This window comes from Rhopilema esculentum, chromosome 11 (genome assembly GCF_057945365.1).
Source record: "Rhopilema esculentum isolate cy_ngs chromosome 11, ASM5794536v1, whole genome shotgun sequence".
Lineage (NCBI taxonomy): Eukaryota > Metazoa > Cnidaria > Scyphozoa > Rhizostomeae > Rhizostomatidae > Rhopilema > Rhopilema esculentum.
The window spans coordinates 12,870,381-12,893,113 of NC_142825.1; the positions used below are offsets into that span (position 1 = coordinate 12,870,381).

Here is a 22,733-nt window from a genome sequence, read left to right on the forward strand (position 1 = left end):
CTTGACATTGTCCTTCATTTTCTTGACAAAAAGACAAATGGTCCTAATAATAATAATTGAAGCTAAATCTCCATTTCGGAGCAGTTACCCAACTACTGGGTATCACAAGCTGGTGCTATAATTTTAGCCAATCTTTTTATTTCTATTTCATCCATTGGTAAGAAATTTTTGAAGTGTGTTGTTGATACTTTTAAGAATTTTTGAATTATTTGTAGCTAAACATGTTTTTTCCATCTTGGGTTTTTTGCGCTCTCTGCAAATGCAAAGGTCCTGCGCATATGCGCATCCTGCTGAGGTACTGAAACGAGGTCGGTTTACCACTGACGTTACCACGGTAATGACCAGAGTGATCAGAGGTAGTGGGTCGGCGTATGAAAATCCATTGGAGAAAACAGGACAGAATCTCATATACATGTATGATATTCCCTACAGGTATTGTTGGAAACCAATAGAAGTTTATTTTCATTTTTTAGATTCCGTCATATCTCTAAAACAGTATAATTTGGAAGGCAATATGGGTTTGAGTAGGTAGTTTTGGTATTGTATTATATATTATATATATTTGGCATAGGCTTATGTATCATAGTATGTTCATTACTACTAAGCTATTCGTGCGGTGATCCTGGATGGAAGTTTCTATGCTGCGTTGTATGTCAAGGGCAAAAAAAAGTATATGGCAAGAAGAATGCGCTTCTCTCGCTGACAAAACACTGTGCATTCTGTTTTCCAGTACCCTGTCATGAAAGACAGAAAGAAGAGGGGGCAGGCCAAGGCCCCCCAGCCCCCTCTTCGTCGGAGGCCCTGCAATGTTCTCATGCTCTTGTTGAAAAATGAAAAAAGTTCCTTTGTTCCCTTAAAATAGTAAAAATTTTCCAAGTTGAAAATCTAAGTTGTTCATGCAGGACACAGGCCTGTGTTCCTGTATCATCTGTTGCAATGTTCCTTTGTTCCCGAATGAAAACCCCTGGGAGATCCCAAACACAGGTTTTACTTGTTAAGATGGGTAAAGAAAATATGGAAATTTTATTAATATATATAGTAATACCAAATCACTAGTTAGGGTGCACATTATTTTTTAGAAACACTTTATCAGCTGGTGTCTCCTAATTATGCAAGCATAATTTCAGCCTCACAGGTTTCTTATTTGTTTCTTATTTTTGTAAATAAACTTCCTGTGCACAGTAGTTTCTGAAGACAACATGGTGCTTGATAAACTAACTCAAGCCTTTGCTGAGGACTGATTTTATAATAGTGAGCTTTTTAATTGTTGTTTCAATGCTATTTTGCTTATTGCTTCCTGCTGATATTTTGTTTATTGAGTGTAGCTCAATCTCAGCCTGCCTTGTTTCTTATGTTGCTCTTATTTTTTGGCCAAATCTCAGCCTGGTGTTTTTATAAGGGTTCTTTATATAAGAAAACTTTTCCCTTTTTTAAAGCTGTAATAGATCATATTCCCTTATCCTTATGCTGGTATCCTCGTTATTTTAACAACAGTAACTATGCAGTGCTTTCATCATTATCATCATCATCCTCATTATCATCATCATCATCATCATCATCATCATCATCATCATCATCATCATCCAACCGGTTTCAATCCAGTATGTGTCCCAACCATCTTACTCTATTACCTTTTTTCCATCTTACCAACTGCTTTCTCCAAACCTAGCATATTTATCTTCTTATCAGTAAGCTTCACCCCACAAATTGCTCTCTCCATGCCTCTATATTACCTAATTGAAAGTTCATTTAATCGATGACACCATGTGTCTCTTCCATGTAACATTCCTGTCCTTGCACAGCTATGTAAAGAAAATGTGGAAAAGGGAGCCTAGCTTTCTATGTCTGTTGCATGCAACAAGGCTACTACATTGCTTAATCATTAATTGTAATCTTCAAAGTACTAGCAAATTTTGACGAGCTTGCCAAAATTGGCTTCAAACTTAGTTTTTACCATATTTTTAAAGCATCCCTAAATAATCATTCGCAGAAATAAAATGGGATAGATTTTTTATATAAGGTCTGATAATTGAAAATAAATGCAAGGATAGCTCAGTATTTATGATCACAGATTACTGATCAAAGGTTCTGTTGTCCAAGTCACTGACATGACCAGACTTTCATTTCATTTAAGAGTGAGGAGAGACATCAGCCCTATTAGCTAAAGCCTTTTTTAGGACAAAGGTAGTATCAAATACAAATGGATTTTGAAAATTATGAAATAAAATTTTCCAAAAAGGCTATAGAACATTTTTCATAAGTCTTCTGTTTAGCCATACTTTTTCCAAACCTTATAGTTAATTGTTAATCTATAAGAAAGGCAAACTATTGCCCTAGCTCATGCAAATTCTTTGTTAAGTATAAACTAACACCTAGGTGAATTTTAAAAAAAAATTTTATATTGCTCTATTGTAGTCATTTTTCATAACATCACTCTTTTTGTTATGTACTATATTTTTAACTGATTTTGCTCTCAATAGCATCTATGCTGAATCAGGGCTATGTCTGCCATTACTAAAAACATCTCAGAACAACTGCAACTATGAAATATATTCATCTTAGGACTTGTCAGGATCAGGCCTCAACCATGGTATGACAATTGCAAACTATGGTTGGGCCATGAACCATGGTTGGGTTTTTTGCAGTTGTATTTTGCTAAATCTGAACCTTCCTTTCATTCGACTTATGCTCAGATGCATACAGGGCAGGAGCAGCACCAAGGGGGGTGGGGGACTGGGGTACACGCCCCCCAGATCTTGGCAGGATCAATTTTCCATTTCGTCTGAATCTGATGAGGCAACATACTAATATTTTGGCAACATACTTTTTTGGATGTCATCCTTTGATTTGCAAACTGCCTTTACATAGCCAACAGTTAGTTATTGGCGTTCCTTTCAGGTAAAATTGGCTTTCCTTGTTTCCAATTTTGAAGCAACATGGTCAATGAATGTCTGATAACACAAATTTAAGCCAAAAAATTAACCACAGGTACTTAGAGGGAATCCAGTTAAACTTGTTGTGCTTTTGCTCAAATTTTCAAACTGCAGAAAACCAAAATACATAACATACTTGTTTTGTTGTTTCTTTTTTATCTTTAATTTTTAAAAATCATTTATACAGATCACAATTAAACACGTAGCATATTTTCTTAAATAACAAAATGCTAGGAGCTTTAAACATTCCAATTATTCTTATTTTGAGTAGACACTACATTAAAGATCCAAGCAACAAGTTTAAACAAATTTATCCTTTAAAAGGTATACATTTTAAACATACTAAAGCTTTTATTTGTCACTCTTCTTTCTAAAAGGGTAGTCATTGTTACTTCTGAGTACTGAGAAAGATTGGAATGTCTCAATCTTTCAAAAATGTTCACACTCCTTAAAATTTTCTCTACGAGTTTTGATACCCAATTAAAAAATTAGAAAATATTTCATACCCCAATTGCCATCTAGAGTAGTAAATTAAATGTGACTTGATACAGCAACTCTTATAGCAGTAAGGATGAGCATCAGATCTATGTTAGCAAGTTTGCTGTTGCGATGATAACCATAAAACTCTCAGTCATTGGTGTTGGTGCTCCCCTGCTTCAAATAAGATTCTTGATAGTCACAGCAAAAAACTTCTGTTTTCTAAAATTGGTAAAAGAAAGGAGAACAATTCTACGTCAGGATAGTGAGTATTCCCATTGAAGAAAAAGGAGTTGGTTTTTATACCCCCATAATAGATGATTTAGTTCCCATCATTGATTAGCTTTTTTAATGATATGTCTTACAAATTAAATCAGTTTGGAGCTGAAGAGTACTTTTCTTCCCCTTCTGATGAAAAAGCTATCAGGAGGATAACAAACAGCCAATGCTGCCAAGTCAGGCAAAAGAGTATAAATAATGGCCTCTGAAAAGATCATTTGATGTTCTCAATTTCTATGCAAATATGATTGGACGTCTACATCGCATCTGCAATGGAGAAAGTCACAACTATCGTTCCACTTTTTGGAACAGAACGATGTCATTTGAAGCGTTCCCGTGTGAACACAACCCCTGAGCGTTACACTTTTCGGAACGGAGACGAACGGAACGGAACGATTGCGTTCCCGTGTGAACGGGGCCTAAGTGATACGAAAAGTGGAACGGTACGCAATCGTTCCGTTCCCGTGTGACAATGCACTATAGAAACGCAAAACAGTGGAAAGTTACAGCATTCTATTTATGATATGAATGAAGATGTGACATCTCCTAAGATATTGTGGTTAATAACTCTTGCATCTCATTGAATTCAGTGGCGCCGCCAGCTCGAAAAAACTGAGGTGGACAAAAAAAAATTTCTCGGCCACGCCCCTCAGACTCTTGGAAAATCCTTTTCTGGTATTTCTTATCTACTTTGAAATTTTTGGACAAGCAACTTTCTCAAGCAGCATTTTTCGTAACGGTGGCTTTTTTGCCAGCGTGAAAATCGAAATCGATCTGATCAGCCCAACTTTTTTCGAAAAATTAGAAGGTCGACTTCTGGGAAAACTGGGGTGGACATGTCCACCCCAGTCCACCCCATGGCGACGCCACTGGTTGAATCGATTTTTTGCCGAATTAACTTTTGAAAATTTCATACCCCCGCAAAAATTCCTAAAAATGTTTCATTTTTCCTTTTAATAATTTTCATACTTCCACCAATTCTAACCCGCCCCATTACCCAGAGTTATAAATGACAGAACCCTAATAATAAAACATACGGCTGACGATAGAAAACATAAATCTAAGAATGCCAAGTTGTGAATCAAAATAGATCAAGCAGAATCACGATGATATTGATCAATTATTATTTCTGTACCAAGAATGCCTGAAGGAAAGGCTCCTTGCTCGTTGTCTTACAGTTATTAACTTGAATCAGCGTTTCTGCTGCCAATCATTTGAAAAAGATGAATTAACTGGTTCATTTATTAACTGGCTGTATCAGTGGCATAGCGTGACCTTTCTCGCTGGGTAGGGGGGAGGGTGTAAGAATTGCAAAACCATATTTTACCGACAGAAATTATTTTGTTTCATTTGGCATAAAATTATTTTGTTACAAATGTAATTCTACCTACGAGTTCTCTGGAAGTTAGGGGGGGGGGGGTGTAACACCCCACACCTTAACCACACGCTACGCCCCTGAGCTGTATATAGGATATCATATTATTGAGCATGAATCATGCAATTCCCATAATTTGGTAAAGTTAAGTGTTGATGATTTTTATTTTCATTCTAGACTATCATCGAAATATTTCCAAATACATCTGTTGACCTCACGGACGCATTCGTATGATATGCCTACCCAGTTTCTTGTTCTTAGAAAATCGGATGTTGGGTGAGGCAGTTACTGCAGTACTGAACAGATTGCTAGATATCTAACTGTCGTCAACATGAGTAATGTCATCCCGACTCTGCCACATCATGGAGCAAAGGGTATTAATCTGGCTCCAAATAACTTCATGCCTATAGAACGCACAAAAGGACCACCGCATTTGAAGAATCATTTACCTCCAAAAAGCATGAAGGTTTCTACTGTAACAGTGATTAAAAAGTGAGTACTTTATGGATTATCATTATAATACGCAAGAAAGAGCTCTCTTGGCAAAAAATTAGTGAATGCTGCACTAGGACATGTTTGCTCTACAGTCACCTGGAATCAGACGAATTAGTGCCCATTGTATTATCTTCAAAGTCACTTACAAAATATGATTAAATTGGTAGCACAGAAAATACTTTTTTATTGGACGACTAATGTCACGAAAAATGTAACTTGATGACCAAAAAAGGGAAGCAGAAATTTATATCCTGATACCAATCAAAAATAGCGCAAATTTTTGTTCCTTTTTGGTCCTATAAGGGACCATTAGCCTGTCACAAAGTTAATCTATCTATGCGAGGGGCCAGCGACTTTCATTCTTCAAAAAAACATTCAGAAGCATTTTCGGGCATTAATCGCGGGCACCTCTAACTAACTATATAACAAAAACTTTTTGGAGCTATATAGTAACAAAAATACCCGACAACAGGACAAAACTAAAGGCAATAGGGAAAGCTAAAGCCCTGGTCAAAGATCCAGCATTACACCCAACATTTCACCCAACATTTTCGCGCGCAGATCGAAAAAGAACTGGGTAGAAGTTCGCGCTGAAGGCTGCACAGTTTCGCGACATTTTGAATTAAAAAAAACGAAAGGCAATCGCTGCCTTCTCTTTTTGTTTTCTCTTCAAATATTTTCACTGTCATCGCGGCCTCTCAGGACGAGCGTCGCATCCCCTATCAAGGCTGTGGCCTAAATTCGTCCCCCTGCACTTTCTTGCAGCTCCTTTGTGCTACAGTTTCTTCATTGACGCTTGATGCCTCTTCTTTTGCACAGAATATGTTATATTTCGTTATTTTGTCCATAATTAAAGTGTAAATGATTGTAAGCAAATGCGATTGTTGAAACGAACGAAACCAGCTCAAGAAAACAACAACGATGCGATGATTGAATTTTGGCGCTCTTCTTATCCAAATGCGTGTACACAGAGCCTACAATGTTGCCTGAGGTGGTCAAACGATCCAACGTTTCACTTAACACTTCAAAACAATAGAATTGTTGGACGTCGGCAGCCAATATTTTTGACCTCAGTCAAATTTCGTCCATCTTCAAAATTTACGATGTTGGGTGACCCGACAAAGTATTTCAAGAACTATTTCAAAATTTGATTTTCTTCATAAAGGTTCCACTTTTCTTTATGTTTTTCTATTTTCTATTTCGGACCAAATTATTTTCGGACAAAAACCAAATTTTGAACAATTAAAGTTTCCGATAATTTCGGCCCTTAGGTTTGGTCGTCCGAAAGTGCTCGATTTTAAAGACAACCGACGGATACAAAGGTGGCTTAAGCCATATGTCAATCAATATTAGCCAATCAAAAAGCGTGTAATAGAAATCCCACTTACTGACTTGTCAGTTATTTATGAAAAAAGGTTTAAGCCTGTTTAGTATCTGTCGATTGCGTTTAAGGTAAGTCGGGACCAGCAACATGTCTTTGACATAAGCACCATTCGACTTACAAATGAATGCAAACAGGTAAACTAGTACTTACACATCGACAGAACCTAATGTGATAGACCAGGACCAAAATTATACAACGAGATAATGTATGACTAAAATAGGTAATGTCGAATGAAATTGAAGATCCACCAATTAAAGCTGAAGCCTTAATCTCTTGTGTAATTTTACTGAAATATCCTTTACATTTTCTTATTTGTTTGTTCTTTAATCTTTAAATACCAAAATTTCTGTAGCACTTGATAATACTGAAGATTGCTTGGCTAAACACTATCATGATACATGTTTTAGACCAAAACCCATTTGGATATTCAAGAACTTAGAAGAACCCCTTTTGAAATATTTCAACCGAAAAAATTGAAGAGCTTTTACTTATATCTTGAAAGTAATTCTGAATTGATAAGAAACTTCTTGTTTAGTAGATTTGCTTTTATTTTTATCACGGATTTTCATCTGTTATATTATAGTCGAAGAAAGAGAATCCAGGCAAGCAGTCATAATCAAGAGAGGGTTGCTGTCTCGTTACCAGGTACGATCTTTACAATAGACCCTACACTCTTTCTTTGTTGGAATGTTAAGTGCTCTATAAATTGAGTTTCAAAGATAATTTTATGTATCATCATTTAATCGACTATTTGAATAGTTATTTTTGCTGTAAAGGATGTAATTTTTAATGCTTATCCACTGAAAGTTGAATAAAGAAATGTGAAATGTAGGGAAACAGTGGTTAATATTTACCTGTATTCATTTTGGTTCGTTTTTGATTTGTTAAGAATTTCAAATGAAGTGAACTTTCCTCAAGCACAAAAACGGGGAGCCCAATTTTTCAAAGCGTATCATTTTGAAGATAACGAATTTAAGATTTTTGGAAAAGAATCAAAATGAAACGAAATAGGAACTGAACAAAAATGTGATATTTAAGAAAATTGTCTAACGGATATCAAAATGTTGACTTAGTTGTTTATTCACAGGCTATAACGTTTCAGTGTATGAAATGCCTTTTTGTTATATACTTTTTACCAGGTTCCATCAATTCTATGTTTGTGTTTTCCTAGGCTTGAAAGAATGTCTTGAATACCGGCCACCCCTGAATACCGATTTGACCGGGCCAACTATTTATAGCTATGAAACGCCAAGGGATAAACCTGAAATGACCTCTTTCCCATCATTCACAATGAGGCCCAAGACACAAACAAACAGAGGTGAGCCAGCACTCCTCCATAAAGCTGAAATAGAAAAGTAAAAAGAATTAATTTTCTGTAGTTTAAGGAATCACGTGTTGCAGGTTGTGATCGACTTTGCAATGTGATGGCCAGGGCAACTCTATCATCTGGCAGGCCCTTCACCGCTACTACTGCTGAGCCCATTTGTTTTGGTTGCACTTCTTGCTGTAATCAAATTAGGTTCATTTTCATGTCAATCTGAACTTTTGCAATAACAGTAAGCAATTTTTAGCCAGCGACTTCAAAGGATGCCTTAGAATCCATTGCAACCATAAGGTCATATCTACTCGAAGATTACATCATAAACTAAAGATAATAGACAGTGAAACGAACGAACTAGTAACAGAAAGGGGATGAGAGGACATTTCTGAGAGAGGAATCTCTTTGATGATTGGATGAACTTTTCTATTTTCTTTTTCTTTTGTTGTTTAGTTGGATACAGCCCGTAGCCTTGTGCTGCCATACACAATTGCTGTAATTATTTCATCTTTGGAACGGTTTGACAAACCACATGAAATACAAACTTGCTTTTTTGTGGTAGAGAAAACATAATGGTCCTTGTTCTGAATGCCGCCATGTAAAGAATACACTTAGTTTGATGTGTGACAGAAATTGCCCCTAGATTTGTATAAATTATATACACCAAACCCGATGTGACTTAATACAGTGTTCTGCGAGTATCCCAGTTGTTTAGGTTCATGTATACCAACTGCTGATTTTGCGCGGCTCTGTTTAATTGTGTCCAGAATGAACTCTGTATTTCTGGATCAGGAGTATTCTTTTCTAAAAGTAAGCTAGGACTCAAACCTGTCTATATTTATCAATTCTTGCAATATTTGTCCGGTCACTGCTCTTTTGTAAAAAGAAAAAGTAGGACATTTAAGTTCAAGAATAAGGTCATAGTATCGTAATTTAAATGAGAGGAACAGGTGTCAAGATCTCTTTTGCAGTTCCCTTCAGAAATTTCTTTTGTGATGTACCTTTCCATGCTCCATTTATTGCGTCGTGAGCATCAGAGCATAATACAGGATTAAGCTGTTTTGGTGTAACTATTGCAAAGCAGTTATTAGGGACACATTTTGGATAGGATATGGCAAACAAGTAATCAATAATCAAGATATGTATGAACACTTAAACTTGCAGAGTTATCCAAACATAAAGCAGCGTCCAAACATCTTGCCTTGTTCTTGAATTTACAATGTTGCGTTTCTTGGAAATAAAATTACCTTAACAGCTTGCGATGAGTCAGTTTGCGAACATGGTGCTGTCAAAAATCTGTCTACAAGATGTAGTCCTACTATTCACATTTCAGCTTCCACACGCAATATATTGCGGTGTGTTTTTTTTCAGTTTTTTTCTCACGAAAAACGCCAGTAACGTATTTAAACTCAATGGGAGCTTCACATCAAGATGCCTTTTTGCTTGCAATTTGTAATGTCTTTTCACCGAAATGATGCTTGGATTAAACATTGGTTTGTTTTTCATAGATTTTATTTAGTTTGTCGCGTGTTTCTGGCAATGTGCAACGTCAGTGTGCAACGAAGTTGCAATAAATCAATTTGCTGCAGAAATATCATTGAGGCATCTGTTTCGCTACTTTTGAAATGTATATGTCTACTAATGTCATTCTTTTCTTCCTTATAAAATACATATTGCCATTTTTCTAAGCCTTCTGTTTATTAGCAGCCAAATTAGACAAAACATTTCGTTGTGGCCTTCCACAGTTGTTGTTGTTGCTTCTGTAATGTTGGTCGCGAGGATATGTTTCTCTACCCTCTAACTGTACAGGCTTATTTGAACTGCTATTTCATGTCATTGGATGGAAAATACTCCTTTCATCACTTTCTTGGTTTCAGACGGAGGTGACCGCACAGCTTGGGGAAAAGAATGGTTTTCCCATAATTATGTATGGCTTCAAAAAGCTGATTATGATCCAAGGGTATGTATTTCTTTAAGCTAAGTTAGTTGATTATACATTAGATTGGAGACCGGAACTTTCCCTTGTCAATATTCAGTGACCCTCCATACCCGATAAAATAACATGTTGTACAATTTTCCTCACTTTTCAAAACTTCAGAGTGCTGCTGTTGTAACGGTGTTGCATGCAAAGTTTTGAGTTGTCAAGGATGTTAAGAGACAACAAAGGACAACAATTTTTACAGGCTGTTTTCAAGATATTTAATAAGGCTTTATTCCTTATGTTCATTTGTATAATTATTTATCGATGCCTTATATGATTTCGTTCAGTGTTCTTGGAATTTTTATATAAAAAGAAGATTTAATGATTGATACGAGAAATGAATGCCAAATATTATCAGTTTAAATGCAAACATATACGGATCCCAATACAGTTACTGCTGCCTCGGGCATTTATACCAATTGTTTCTATTTCATGTCCAATGTTAAGACATCTTACAATGATTTTTATCAATAACTGCATTAAGTATCATGACAGAATCATTTGTTTTCATGGAAAAGCTACACACACCACTGCTATTAAACCATGTAGGCCATGATAATAATGTTACCACAATCGTAGAAAATTGAAATGGACAATGATTGACTCAAATAACGTTTCGTCTCCCCTTCATTTTGTTGCACGGGGACAGAATATTAACTGCCTGCCAAACTCTGCGAAAGTAAACTAATTTCTTATAAGAAACAAAGGTTGATGTTCAGTACTCCAATTTCTGAAAGTTCTGGAAATTTCGATACTTATTGTTTCTAAAGAGTTTCTTAATTAACATGTCATGAATGATGTTATGAAATATTCGTGACCTTTTTATCACATCAAGAGATTTGCTTCCGTTCTGATGCTGTATTTAGATATGGGATATATATTTTTATCCCTGGTGTCTTAAGTTTTAGGCATCAGGGCAATCATATTCTTGAATTTTACAAAATTTTGTTGTTCTAAGTTTTATCACGATTGAATAGTTTCTTAATATTTTTGCTTCGATTACTGAAGTTTCCTAATTTTTTCTCACTGTCCAGTACTCGTTATAGCCAGTTTCATTAAAAAAAAAGAGTATACACCTAATTTTTACAAATTTGCAATAGTATTTTCTTTAACTCGAATTTTTACAAATTTGCAAAATTTTGTTTCAATGATAGTTGCTGTCTTTGGAACAGCACGGCTCTCTGGCAATGGTTTCTTTTATATGATTTTCAGTGCTTCGGTGTCTTCAATTTTTTAGCTCACAGATATTTTGTTTCTCTTTTTTAGAAGGAAATCTGGTCGCTTTCATCCATTTTTCAAAAATAGTGCTCAATAGTTCAACAAAACATTTAAGCTACGAATGGCTCAAAAGATGATCGATAAACATTTTTTAATTCTTTTGATATTTTCTCTTAGATTAAATGGCCATCTCCAGCTCATTACGATATTCCTGCTGCTGTTGGACATTCAAGCACTTCTTATAACCATGCCCCATCGTTTAGCTTTGGGAAAAGATCGGCGTTTTCTTTAACTCGGAAAGGTAGGCATTGATATTGTACTAAATTTACAGTCGTCTTGGGTCTCCATCTACTAGCTCGGAATTAAATACATGTATTGAATGTCTAGTGAATCTGGGTTTGGTAATCTTGTTTGATTTATCAGTTCTTTTGTTCAACAATCTGTTCCATAGTAATAGAACGACAAAGTAGATGTCTGCATTCAGAATCTGAAATTTGAATCAATTTCTCTTAAATGTTTAGCTTGGGTCTTCAAATTTGTAGAGTTGAAGTATTTCGCAAATATTTATTTGATAAACACGATAAAAATAACAAACAAAAGGTTATTGAGGTGTCTTGTTCATAAATTGGTGGGCCTAAGTTTCCTTTTCTGATCTTGGAAAACGCAGCTTGATAACAAAGAAGATAATCAGTACAGCGACAAAAGAGTATCTGTGTCATTTTTTCCTTCCATACGTAAAGTAAATTGTTGCTTTTTTTATCATTTTACTAAAGATGACTCTAGCTAGACTCAAAACGTTAATTAATTTCTGTCTATTGATTACATTAAACTGATTTTCTAATACTTGGATGTCTCACTGAACTTATAAATCTTATAATGGAACAGTCGTTCAATTCAATTGGTTTAAAAATTTTGAAATGATGTTTTCGGTTATTGGTATGTTCTACGACAAGTTATACATAGGTAACTTGGTACCTTTATTTTGTTTAGAAACCATAATTAAAAACACATGATTGAAGTATAATGTTTAAATAGAAATGCAAGAATGTTGCTTCTTTGTTGCCGTTCTGGAAATCCTCTTTAGTTTCATTATTTTCACAATTTCTTGATAATTAGAATTACAATAATTCATGCTTAATTTTGATTCAGTCTATCATTTTGATATGTTTTTAGTAAAATACACGATTTAAATTGAAAACTTGAATCGGCTTTATATTGTTTTTTTGACTGATTCTGTTCGTGTTTTTAAAAAAGGGCTCGAAAACGAACCATCACCAAATGCTTATAACTTTGGTAAAAGTAAGGATCATACCATGAATAAGAATGTGGCATTTACCATACGGGAAGGTAGAAAGAAAGGCACAGTTTTATGGAGAAAACGAGGTAGAAATTGACTGTTATTTTTTCATCTCTTAGTTAAATGAAAAAGCAATATTTTTGTTGTCCTCGTGGCTGCATAGCTGCTACAATTTCAGAAAAGGGTGCTCAGGGTAATAAAATTTAATTTTACTTGTTATGCTGCCTGCAAAACCATATCAATGTTTAATTTTCCATTTTCCTGGTACTTATTGAACCAGGATTTTCATATGAAACATGAACAAGTTTCATGATCCACAAACCAAAGTATTCATGTAAATGTAGCATAAACAAACAAAATTTAATGGTTTAGCGTATCCGATACCAGATAATATTTGTGTTTCCTCGCAACAATTTCTGTCAGAACGAATCAATTTCGCATTGATGAAATAAGAATACTTGTGACAGAGTGCCAGTTTTCTTCAAAATAAGCACAGTACACTGAAGTAGCCATGATCATATTGCCCCAGCAACCTTTCACATGCCACATCTCTGAGTATATTATCAATGTTATAATGTCTTGCAGAATCTGTGCCTGGTCCAGGCTCCTACGAGATATCGACTGAATCGAAATACATAAAACCTCGAAGAGCAGCTTTTTCATTCGCGACATCGCCAAGAAAGTTCGATTTAAAAACTCGTTATACATTGTAATCTCAATGCACCTAAAAATCTTGGTATCTGTAATTTTTTTAATGCTGTGATAAAGTATTTTTACATCGAATTGTTTTTGGTATATGTTCGTAGCATTTGATCGTTAATCTTTCTTTGGAACATCTTTAATATTCATGTCGTAATCTTGTATATCTCGCCCTAGAAAGAAAAAATAAGCACAGGAAAATTTTATGTTCCAGACCTTCAAGCCCGCGCGACTTCCAAGGTTAGGGGTCTGAAGCACAGGCTAATTTTTCATGGATGCAAATCTTATCATAACCGCCGCTAAACCTTTTTTTAGGAGAGAGCCAGTGAACACCTAGAGGTTTTCCACCAGGCAAGCAAGCTAGTGGTTGTCCTAAAACGTACTGATTCGGGGTGTGATAGTTAGGGGGGTGTGACCTTTCCTAACCAATGGTAAAAATCTGGAATGATTTTTATGTATACCATAAAAGTAAATTAGGTAGAAAATTTATCGGAAATTTTATAATGCAAAAATCGTAAGCAAGGAAGATATTATGTTAATGCGTTCAACCAGATAGTGGAAACTGTGTTAGCTTAGGTTGGGCTTGTAGAGACGGTGTGCTAGTTATTTTGGAAACAGTACAAGAAAGAATTAACTAAGTGAGCAGTGGAACATGTGTGGCAGCTTGTCTCTCTGGAAAAGATCTCGCAATTCTATAATCTTGAGCAAAATATGCATCAAAATATATTTTTCATGAAATTGTGAAGAAATTTACCCCCAGATATTGTCGTATAAACTTCACAGAGACTTCAGCAAATATTGCACCATGCATCCCAGTTGCATATGTATTAATCCGGTCTATTAGAGTAGCTATTATATAGCTTTGTATACCTTTAGAAGGTGCGTTACGAATAGGCTCACACTCGCTAACAGATCTGTTCATCTTTATATTGAAAGCCTAAGTATGATGAAAAAAAGTTCCGATCTTTTTAAAGAATGATCTTATGGCGTAAGCTGCCTTCAAAAGTTTGTACATTGCTTGTAACCTTCCATATTAGTACGAGAATGTATCTTTTCAGCATGCAAGCGAATTTATTCTTCGTTAGTCAAAATCACCAACAGATTTCCATTACGTTTTTCCGTTACCAGACCCACATGCGACTTTTTCCAAAGGCCCTGTTTTTTCAATCTTATTTATACACGATCTCCATTCAGAAAAAGAAAGGTTATGATATACCAAAAGAAAAACCCAGAGATTATAAATATACATAAATTGCCTGATCTTCCATGGAATCATGACGAACTGATTTCTGTTGGCTCAATTTAAATTAATTGGCCATTCTAACAGGATTTTCAAATTGGCGAAAAGTGTAGACTTTCGCAAACAAGTATAACCCACCAAAATCATGCTATGTTGAGATATTTTACAACAATATCGTCGGTGAACACAAGAGATAGGGCCCTGATACGGAGCTCTGAAGTACTTTACTATTTAAATTTCCTGCCCTTAGCAAAGGAAGCTGCTCGAGATTACATATGGAGTAGGAAATATGGGAAGAAGGCTATCAGTTGAGTAGCATTGCCCTTCTCTAAACCATTTTTTCCCGGTTTCTTGAGAAGCTTTCGTTGTCGCTTTTTTATGTATTTTTCTTCGCAAAATGTTAGCGAAATTAACGTTAACGAGCTTTCTATTGTGGCGTAACTATGTTATGAATTATGGTGTGGTTTAGGTGTTGGCGTAGTGGGGTATACCTCATTAGCCTTTACTGATTTCCATGTATTTATTGTGGTGTATTCTCGGCGTATTGCGGTGTTTCTTGTTTGCTACATTTTTATCGACTTTTCGCCGCAAGAACTCCGTGGAGCCCGTCGAGCAGCCTGCTACAGTGACCTTTTCTTCATTCACACATATACCCACGACCCCGCCCCAACACCCACGGCCCCGCCCCACTCCTCTGTGGAAAACAACAACAACTGCATGATGGACATTCCTTGACATACCGAAACTTGACCTAAGACGGAAGTCTTGAAGGAAAAGATGGAAACAGACAAATCTGTCTTTTATGATGGTCGTGAGAAGGTTTACAAGAATTTTCTTCATGATCTAAGTAAAAAGTTGTCGTCGAAGAATATAGAAGCTTTGAAATTTGTTAGCGACATTCCAGGTAATTATAAGTTATGCGAACTGTCAAGCGAATTATCTGAGATCCAAGAAAACTCGATGTAGACCTACAAATAGTAAGGTTTGAGAAAAAGTCAAAACTTAATAAACCTAAAGTCCTAATTTACAATCCCAATAACCTGTTTAAAACTTTCAGTCGATCCCTTTTTTATGGAAGTCACTCAAAATCATGTTTCCAACATTTTGCTGCTTTTTATCACTGCCTTTTAATTGGTGATCTGTAGTCGTAGTCACTAGCTAAAAGGTTATCAGTTTGTGTTCCAAAGTGATCTCCTTTTGAGTTCTTCAATAAGGTTCCACGCAACAGCTGTTCTGTATTTAGAACAGAACAAAACTGTTACAGTAGGCAGAGTGTTATGTACCACAAATACCAAGTTTCATAGATTTTGCCAAGGAAATAAATTTTTTACTTTCACTGCTGGGACTTCAATTTTGATTGCAACTGGAAGTGTAGCTCAAATGGGTTGGTTCTCTGTTATTTTCCTCTCAACATATGGCCTTTTCCCATTTTTATAAAAGCATCTATAAGCCTAAAGTCTTGTGCACTAGTTTTGGCTTACTAGTTTTTACCTGCAAGATTTAACCTGCCTTATACTGACCTGTGCTTAATACACAGTATCTTGGTGAGCCACTTCTGGATGAAGGTCACATGTCCAAGTCAGTACAGTGGACTCCAGTATAGTAGCAACAAATATTGCCTGGACAACTCTCTGTATGTGGCCTATGACTGTAAACAGAGCTTTATGTATTGCGATTGGATTTTATTTTTCTAAAACCTGTAGCATAACTTTAAATAGAATGAATATGGAAATCTTTTCATTGAAAAGATCACATGGCTTTTCTAAGTCAAATGGGACTGTCAGTCTGTTCCCATAAACAAATAGCAACAGGCAATAGTTTGTATATTAGGAAGGGTCTGTTACATCAAGGACTGTCATAGCTTGGCACTGGAATATTCCTTCTAGTCAAAGTAAATCTTTCAGGAATATCCATCAGCTGTCTTGGTATCTTTGGTAACTCCTGTGATTCTTTCATCCATATTTGTGACAAACTAAAACTTGATTACCAGTTGGTGTTGACACCATAATTCTATAATTAAAAAACTGTAAACAATAATTATATGCACATCTTATTAAATATTCTGTATGCGCAATAAGACTTGGAAAAACCCCTGAACTGTTCTCCTTCTAAAGCTCCCTGAACTGCTCTCCTTCTTTTTTGCACTATGATTTTATTTATATGTTATAACTTTTGTAAAATTAGTAGACTTGTCACCAGGCTAGCTGCAACTACCTGTAAAGTGAGCTTACTGTTGTAAGTAGAAGAATATAAACTAAAAATGTTTTCATCATTATCATTTTTATTATTATTATAAAATGTTGAATATTAATTGTTTAAAAATGCACTTATGTGGTACACCATTTGAATTATCTTTGATTTTGTTTCAGTTTGTCAGGCAACTTTAATCCAATCTTTAAGAACTTCTGCAGAAACTGAACCAAAGATAGAAAGGCAGATATTTTAATCACAAATTACTGGCTTATTTGTTTACTAATGATTCACTTAAAATCTTTAAAATCTCTGATAAGACACTGATGGATCTGTAATAGACTTTTTGACAAGTATCAACTTTTTATCGATACAGTAAAACCCCGCAGACAGGAACTTACTTTTCTAAAGACTGACTAGGTTCTTATAAATGTGGTACTTATGATGTTTTCAGGGTGTGGTTCTTATCGCAAGAACACTGACATCTATAAAATCTATTTTTCTATGTCTCTATTGCTTTATCCTTATTTATCTATTTTTATTCATCCATTTAAAAGTCATCTTATTTTCATTATGTCAATTCGGATATCATTATTTTCACTCCATTTATTTTTTCTCAACCACCCAAATAGACTATAACCAATGTTTTTTGTAATACATGATATCCTGGAAAATGAATTTGTTTTTAAATGTCTCTTGATCTAGTGATCAGCTTTTGATTTAAATCACATCGCAGCTACTTGAATTATTGAATTATTTACATACATGATTTAAGAAAACATAACATCACAAAAAATCTAAGGATTTCCCTGGTGTCCCGTTTTGGATTGATTTAATCTCTACAATCCATTTCAGATGGTGATTGTGAAAAAATATCTGATGGTACACAGTTAATGAAAGCTTTTCTTGTCCATGGGTTTATTTCCTATTGTCCTGATGGTCTTGAAAATTTGTCAGAAATATTAAAAGATATACGTAGGCATGATTTATCTGGAGAAACCACCAGGTTCATTGAAAATATGAAGAAAACATCTGATCCTATGCAGGAAAGGGGAAAAGGTGAGCAAGTTTTCATTTCCAATTCAGAAAAGTTACAATCTATTTTCAAACAAGAGCAAACTGTGATATTATTTCTAAATTCTATCTACATAAGAAATACCCAGAAAATTATTTATTACCAAGGAAATGAAAAGGATACTTGCAATATGACTTCATAGCCTTGTGTATCAAATTTCATGGGAAAATTCAGACGCCAAGTTTCTACTGCTGCATAATCCTTTTTTCCAAAAATAGGGACTTTTTGTTGACGATACGCATCATATTAATCTGGCAGTCTACAGAGTAGTTTTTCGCAGGCATGTCACATGTGCACAGTTATTTCAAGCAAGTTTCCGCGTGTGACTTTTCCTATACCAATCACATTGCATGCGAACAGTTTTTACATTTTAGTGTCATTTTTTTGTCAGTATGACATTTCAAAGTTCAGCATGCAGCACAACACTGACTCTGCACGTGTACATAAATTCAATACTCTGAATGGGAAATCTGATTTCTGTCAATATTGAATAATACATTGTAGAAGAGTTTTAATCAAATGTTGTTGATTTTCTCTAATTTAGGCGGAAAAATTAGCAGTGTGCATCAGAAATCAAAGCAACTGGATCCACCAGGCATTTTTACGAAAAAAAATCAGGATTCCAACAGCAAATCACCAACAGACAATCTTGATTATTGTATTGAAATACCTACTGATGGAAATGAGGCAATTGTATATGGCGTGTCAGAAAGCAACCAAGAAACAGAGCTCCCATTTGCAGTGTACAGTGATGCAGGTTTTTATCGAATGGATAGTGATCCACATGGCTATTGCTTGATAATTAGCAATGAAGATTTCAAAGCCACCAGAATGAGCCATGATGATGGATATTGTTTAAATCTTGATGACAGAAAAAGCTCTGCTGTAGATGTCCGTAGTTTGGAAGACATTTTCAGCAGTTTAAAGTTCAAGGTGGAAAAGCGCGAAAATAAAACTGCTAAGGAGATGTTTTCAATTTTTGAGCTGTTTGCTAATTTAAATCATGCACCTTTTGACTGTTTTATAACATTCATTTTAAGTCATGGATGTCGGGATGGGGTTTATGGCATTGATGGTGATATATTACCTATTGGTGCCGTGGTTGATCTCCTCGAAAGGTGTCCTAGCCTTCAAGACAAACCAAAGGTGTTGTTTGTGCAGTGTTGCCGTGGTGATGATATAGATGGTGTATATAAAACCAGTATCACTCCATCAATAAACATAGACGAATTTCCCAATAAACCAGATTTTTTTCTGGCCTTTGCGACTCCTTCAGGTAATTTACTGCTGTTAATGTGATATTTTCTCTGGTTGGTTTTTTTTTTCCTGCATACCATGTTATACTCAGGCAAGGACTGAAATAAACAATTGGTAATACAGTAAAGGCTCTTTTCATTGATTTGTTACTGCACGATATGACTGGTGTAAAAAAAGCCAACCATGTTCTATGGGATTATGTAATACAAATAATGTCATCTAGTAAGAAAAAGTTGATTTTGCCAACAATTTTATCATCCAGATGTATAGTTAGAAACTGCTGTTATATAATATTAAGAAAGTTCAATGAGCTAGTCGAGTACTTAATTATTTCTTGTAAGCTTTGATTTTTTCATCAATTTAGGCTTGGGTATGTGATTGTTACCCAAGGGTATTTTCCAATATTTTGCACAGGATCGCCTGATTTTGACAGGTCAGCTAGTTATCATCAGATATTAAGAACCCCCTCGAATTTTTTCGATATACAAATAAACCTTCGTTAGAACCTAATTCTGGAAAAGATGTGAAAGGGGCCTAGTGAAGGTCAAGCTAGCCCATTAGTTGCATAAATATAGACAATTGCATATTGTACGATATAAGGTTTCGCTAAGTAATGTTCCATGTTCAAAATTTCGTTAAAAGTATTGGCTCTTTCTTTAAACCTACAATTCGCTTTTAAATTTTGATGTTATATCGTCAGCATATTTAGATCTAGACTCACTATCCCTCAAGCCGTAAGTCAAATGATTTGAAAATATCTAAATCCACAAAATATCTTTAAATCTATTAAACGCAGTCATATACACGCGATAAACCCCGGCTGGTGAATTACAAGGTTGGCATACAAAGAACTTCTTGCTCATCCACAGAAGCGAAATTGACCCCTTTTTCTGAGTCATTTTTCTAAAACATCTCCCAAGCTATGACTTCTTTCGGCACATGGAGCTTCTGCCATCTCAAATGTCATTAGAATGCCTGTTATTGCGTAATATAATTGTTGACTTTTTTACGGAATCCCCTTACATCGTTGCTGATTTGCCATTAATAAATCATCACAATGTTAAGAGGACTTATAAATCTATATCATGAATTTTTAAATTTTCTGAAAGTACACTTTATTTAAGTGTATGTGTTTCAAATTCGAACTTAATCTCTCCAATGGGCTCTCTGTGTTTTTCATCTGGAAAATGAAGCAAGCAAAATTAATGAAATTCCTTTAGTACACCTTGTTTTCTCACCTGCTTCATCTCAGTCCATTTTCCGTAGATTAAACTGATTTTGCAGCGAGAGAGGTATTTTATGGTTCTCTTCCATGTTATCTTGTCATGAATAGATAACATGGAAGAGAATTGTTTATTCAAACCAAAGAGCTCTATTTTAACTCTTCTCTTCTCTCAACAGGCTACACCTCCTGGAGGAGCGAGGTTGATGGGTCTTGGTTCATCGATATGCTGTGTGAGGTAATCAGAGGTAACCTTTCCTTGCCTTTAGAAGATATAATGAAAAAAGTTTCTGAGCAGTTATACAAGGCGTACACTTCCGAAGGTCACAAGCAAGTACCGCAAACAGTATCGACCCTTGCGAAAAACCTCAAGTTTATGTAATTTTGTATTGTAATAAAATGAGCGATTAAATGATAATTTAAGACAGGAAAAGTAATCTAAAACCCTTTTAATTCGACACTAACTAACCCAGGTCGCCCCAGGTTAAAATGCCGATATTATGCAGGAAAAATGGCAACAAGAAATCAAGTTTCCATTCAAAATTGCATTGCTAGGTTAATTAAAATTGGGATCACGAACCGCGCTCGCATTTTGTTACTTCAGCGTGGTGTAAGCAAAAAAATGAAAGTTTATGGAGTTCTATCGCTAAAAAAGCCTGGGTAAAGCACTTCACATGGGGAGGAAAACTGTTTGGAGAGGCATCTGTAAGGAAATCTCTACGGGGTCTTTTGATTTCGCCAGCAAGTTGTAGCTATCATTTTTTTCTTATATTTATGTTTCAGCTACTTGAACCCTTTCTTTGATATGGTTGTATCAAAAAAATATCCACCTTTTTCGCTATTTGCACAGAAATGGCTTCTTTCGGGAACAACAATCTAATGCTTGCTGACTTTATCAACTGGCTAAATGCCAATCAACAAAATAACCTCTTCATCCTCCCAAGGCAATCGTCGGTCTTCCTTTTCTAAGTCCATAACTCATAACCAGTTTGTCAATAACCATTGTTTATCTCGTCGAAGCTGTGCCCTGTTATAAATTCTCTATGGATGAACACTGCAAAAGTTGCTATAAATGACAGTTACAAATGTCCAGATGCTGTGATGGCTCTTCATCTAAATCCCCATCAGTCAGGGCATAACATTGTTACAGTAGATTTTCACGTAGGCCTGGACTTTTTGATTGGGCAATTGAAAATCTGTAAATTTATCGTCAACTCTATCATAAATATCATTTTTTTTTCTCTAACTGTTAGCAGATTGGGCAATTTCATCTTCTCTGACTGCTGCAATTCTTGTTGTTTTCCTAATGTCATCAAAGGTCTCGAATAATTTTCACGTTTCTGATTTCGTCTCTTAAAAAGTCGCTTTTTGAACTTGTAGCCTTGTAAACCTATTGGTTGTTTATAATGATCATTTATGAAAATATCTACTCTTGTCATTCCTTGCATAAAATCTGCGATAATGTGAGAGGGTATTTATTTCAGTAGAGTTCTGGCGAAGCGATATGGTAAATTGACATTTCTAAGCTGCAAAGGTCGTCTCTCGCTTCCTTGTCATTTTTGGGGGCTGTCAGTTTGTATTATATCAAAACTTTTATGTCAATTTTTAAATTTTGCCCACGTTGAGGTTGTTCATTTTCGATGTACTGGTAATGAAAAACGTGGTTATAAAAACTTGTCAACACAATTTGGTTCTAGTTTAGATTCTTTGAATCTGAAGCACATGCCCTAATGATGTACTACATGCAGATTTTGAAACAGTTTAAACACCCAGCCTTCATAATTTCTAAGGGTCAACTACCCCTCGCCCCTCTCTGCTATGTACAGCCATGGTTCCGAAAAGGTTCGGATTTTGTTTGATTGTGGTAGACATAAACGATAGCAACATGTGATGCAAACTATATAGTTAGAGGATAAGCATTTTTAAATAATTTTTGAAAAAATTTTTCGCGCTGAAAGAGAGAAACGAAGCCAAATTTTGGACTAAAAGATTATCGGTGGAATAACGGCGGAATTTCTTCAGTAGTAGATTTTAGTCCTTCTCTAAACGGGCCACACAAAAAAATTTTCTTAGTGAAACGCTTTTTGCAAAGGCATGGTCGAAACCTCATTTGCGGGATGTTGTTGGAAAAAAGCAGCCTTGTTTTGAACTAAAATCTTTCTGTGTTAAATTGCAGTTTTGACAAGTTTATAGATTTCTTGAAACAAGCATACTTTTATTAGCATCTTTTTCATCGTTGGTTTATACTGTGTTTTGTAAGTAACATTTTACTGAGGAACAATTTGGGAATGGG

At 35.4% G+C, this 22,733-nt stretch overlaps 2 protein-coding genes across 3 annotated transcripts; both read left to right on the forward strand.

Moving 5' to 3' along the window:
- The first annotated feature begins 290 nt into the window (after positions 1 to 290).
- Positions 291 to 13,554, forward strand: LOC135693374 (protein STPG3). 2 transcript variants are annotated; one of them, XM_089111067.1, is made up of 8 exons: positions 291 to 432; positions 5,242 to 5,556; positions 7,527 to 7,588; positions 8,115 to 8,261; positions 10,139 to 10,221; positions 11,638 to 11,761; positions 12,715 to 12,843; positions 13,343 to 13,554. In XM_089111067.1, the coding sequence occupies exons 2-8, from the start codon at positions 5,396 to 5,398 to the stop codon at positions 13,468 to 13,470; spliced, it is 834 nt and encodes a 277-aa protein (XP_088967193.1). In that variant the 5' UTR covers positions 291 to 432; positions 5,242 to 5,395; the 3' UTR covers positions 13,471 to 13,554. The 2 variants fall into 2 exon arrangements, with proteins under 2 accessions (XP_088967193.1, XP_088967194.1); XM_089111068.1 differs by having other exon boundaries at positions 353 to 454.
- A 1,862-nt stretch (positions 13,555 to 15,416) lies between these two features.
- Positions 15,417 to 21,869, forward strand: LOC135693667 (caspase-3). The gene is made up of 4 exons (XM_065212199.2): positions 15,417 to 15,600; positions 17,742 to 17,945; positions 18,506 to 19,237; positions 20,620 to 21,869. The coding sequence occupies exons 1-4, from the start codon at positions 15,474 to 15,476 to the stop codon at positions 20,820 to 20,822; spliced, it is 1,266 nt and encodes a 421-aa protein (XP_065068271.2). The 5' UTR covers positions 15,417 to 15,473; the 3' UTR covers positions 20,823 to 21,869.
- Positions 21,870 to 22,733: the final 864 nt, after the last annotated feature.

Coding starts and splice junctions, on each gene's coding strand:
- LOC135693374 (XM_089111067.1), top strand. CDS start 5,396: ATGAGTAATGTCATCCCGACTCTGCCACATCATGGAGCAAAGGGTATT. Junction 5,557..7,526: donor ACTGTAACAGTGATTAAAAA/GTGAGTACTTTA, acceptor GTTATATTATAG/TCGAAGAAAGAGAATCCAGG. Junction 7,589..8,114: donor GGTTGCTGTCTCGTTACCAG/GTACGATCTTTA, acceptor GTGTTTTCCTAG/GCTTGAAAGAATGTCTTGAA.
- LOC135693667 (XM_065212199.2), top strand. CDS start 15,474: ATGGAAACAGACAAATCTGTCTTTTATGATGGTCGTGAGAAGGTTTAC. Junction 15,601..17,741: donor ATTTGTTAGCGACATTCCAG/GTAATTATAAGT, acceptor AATCCATTTCAG/ATGGTGATTGTGAAAAAATA. Junction 19,238..20,619: donor GGCCTTTGCGACTCCTTCAG/GTAATTTACTGC, acceptor TTCTCTCAACAG/GCTACACCTCCTGGAGGAGC.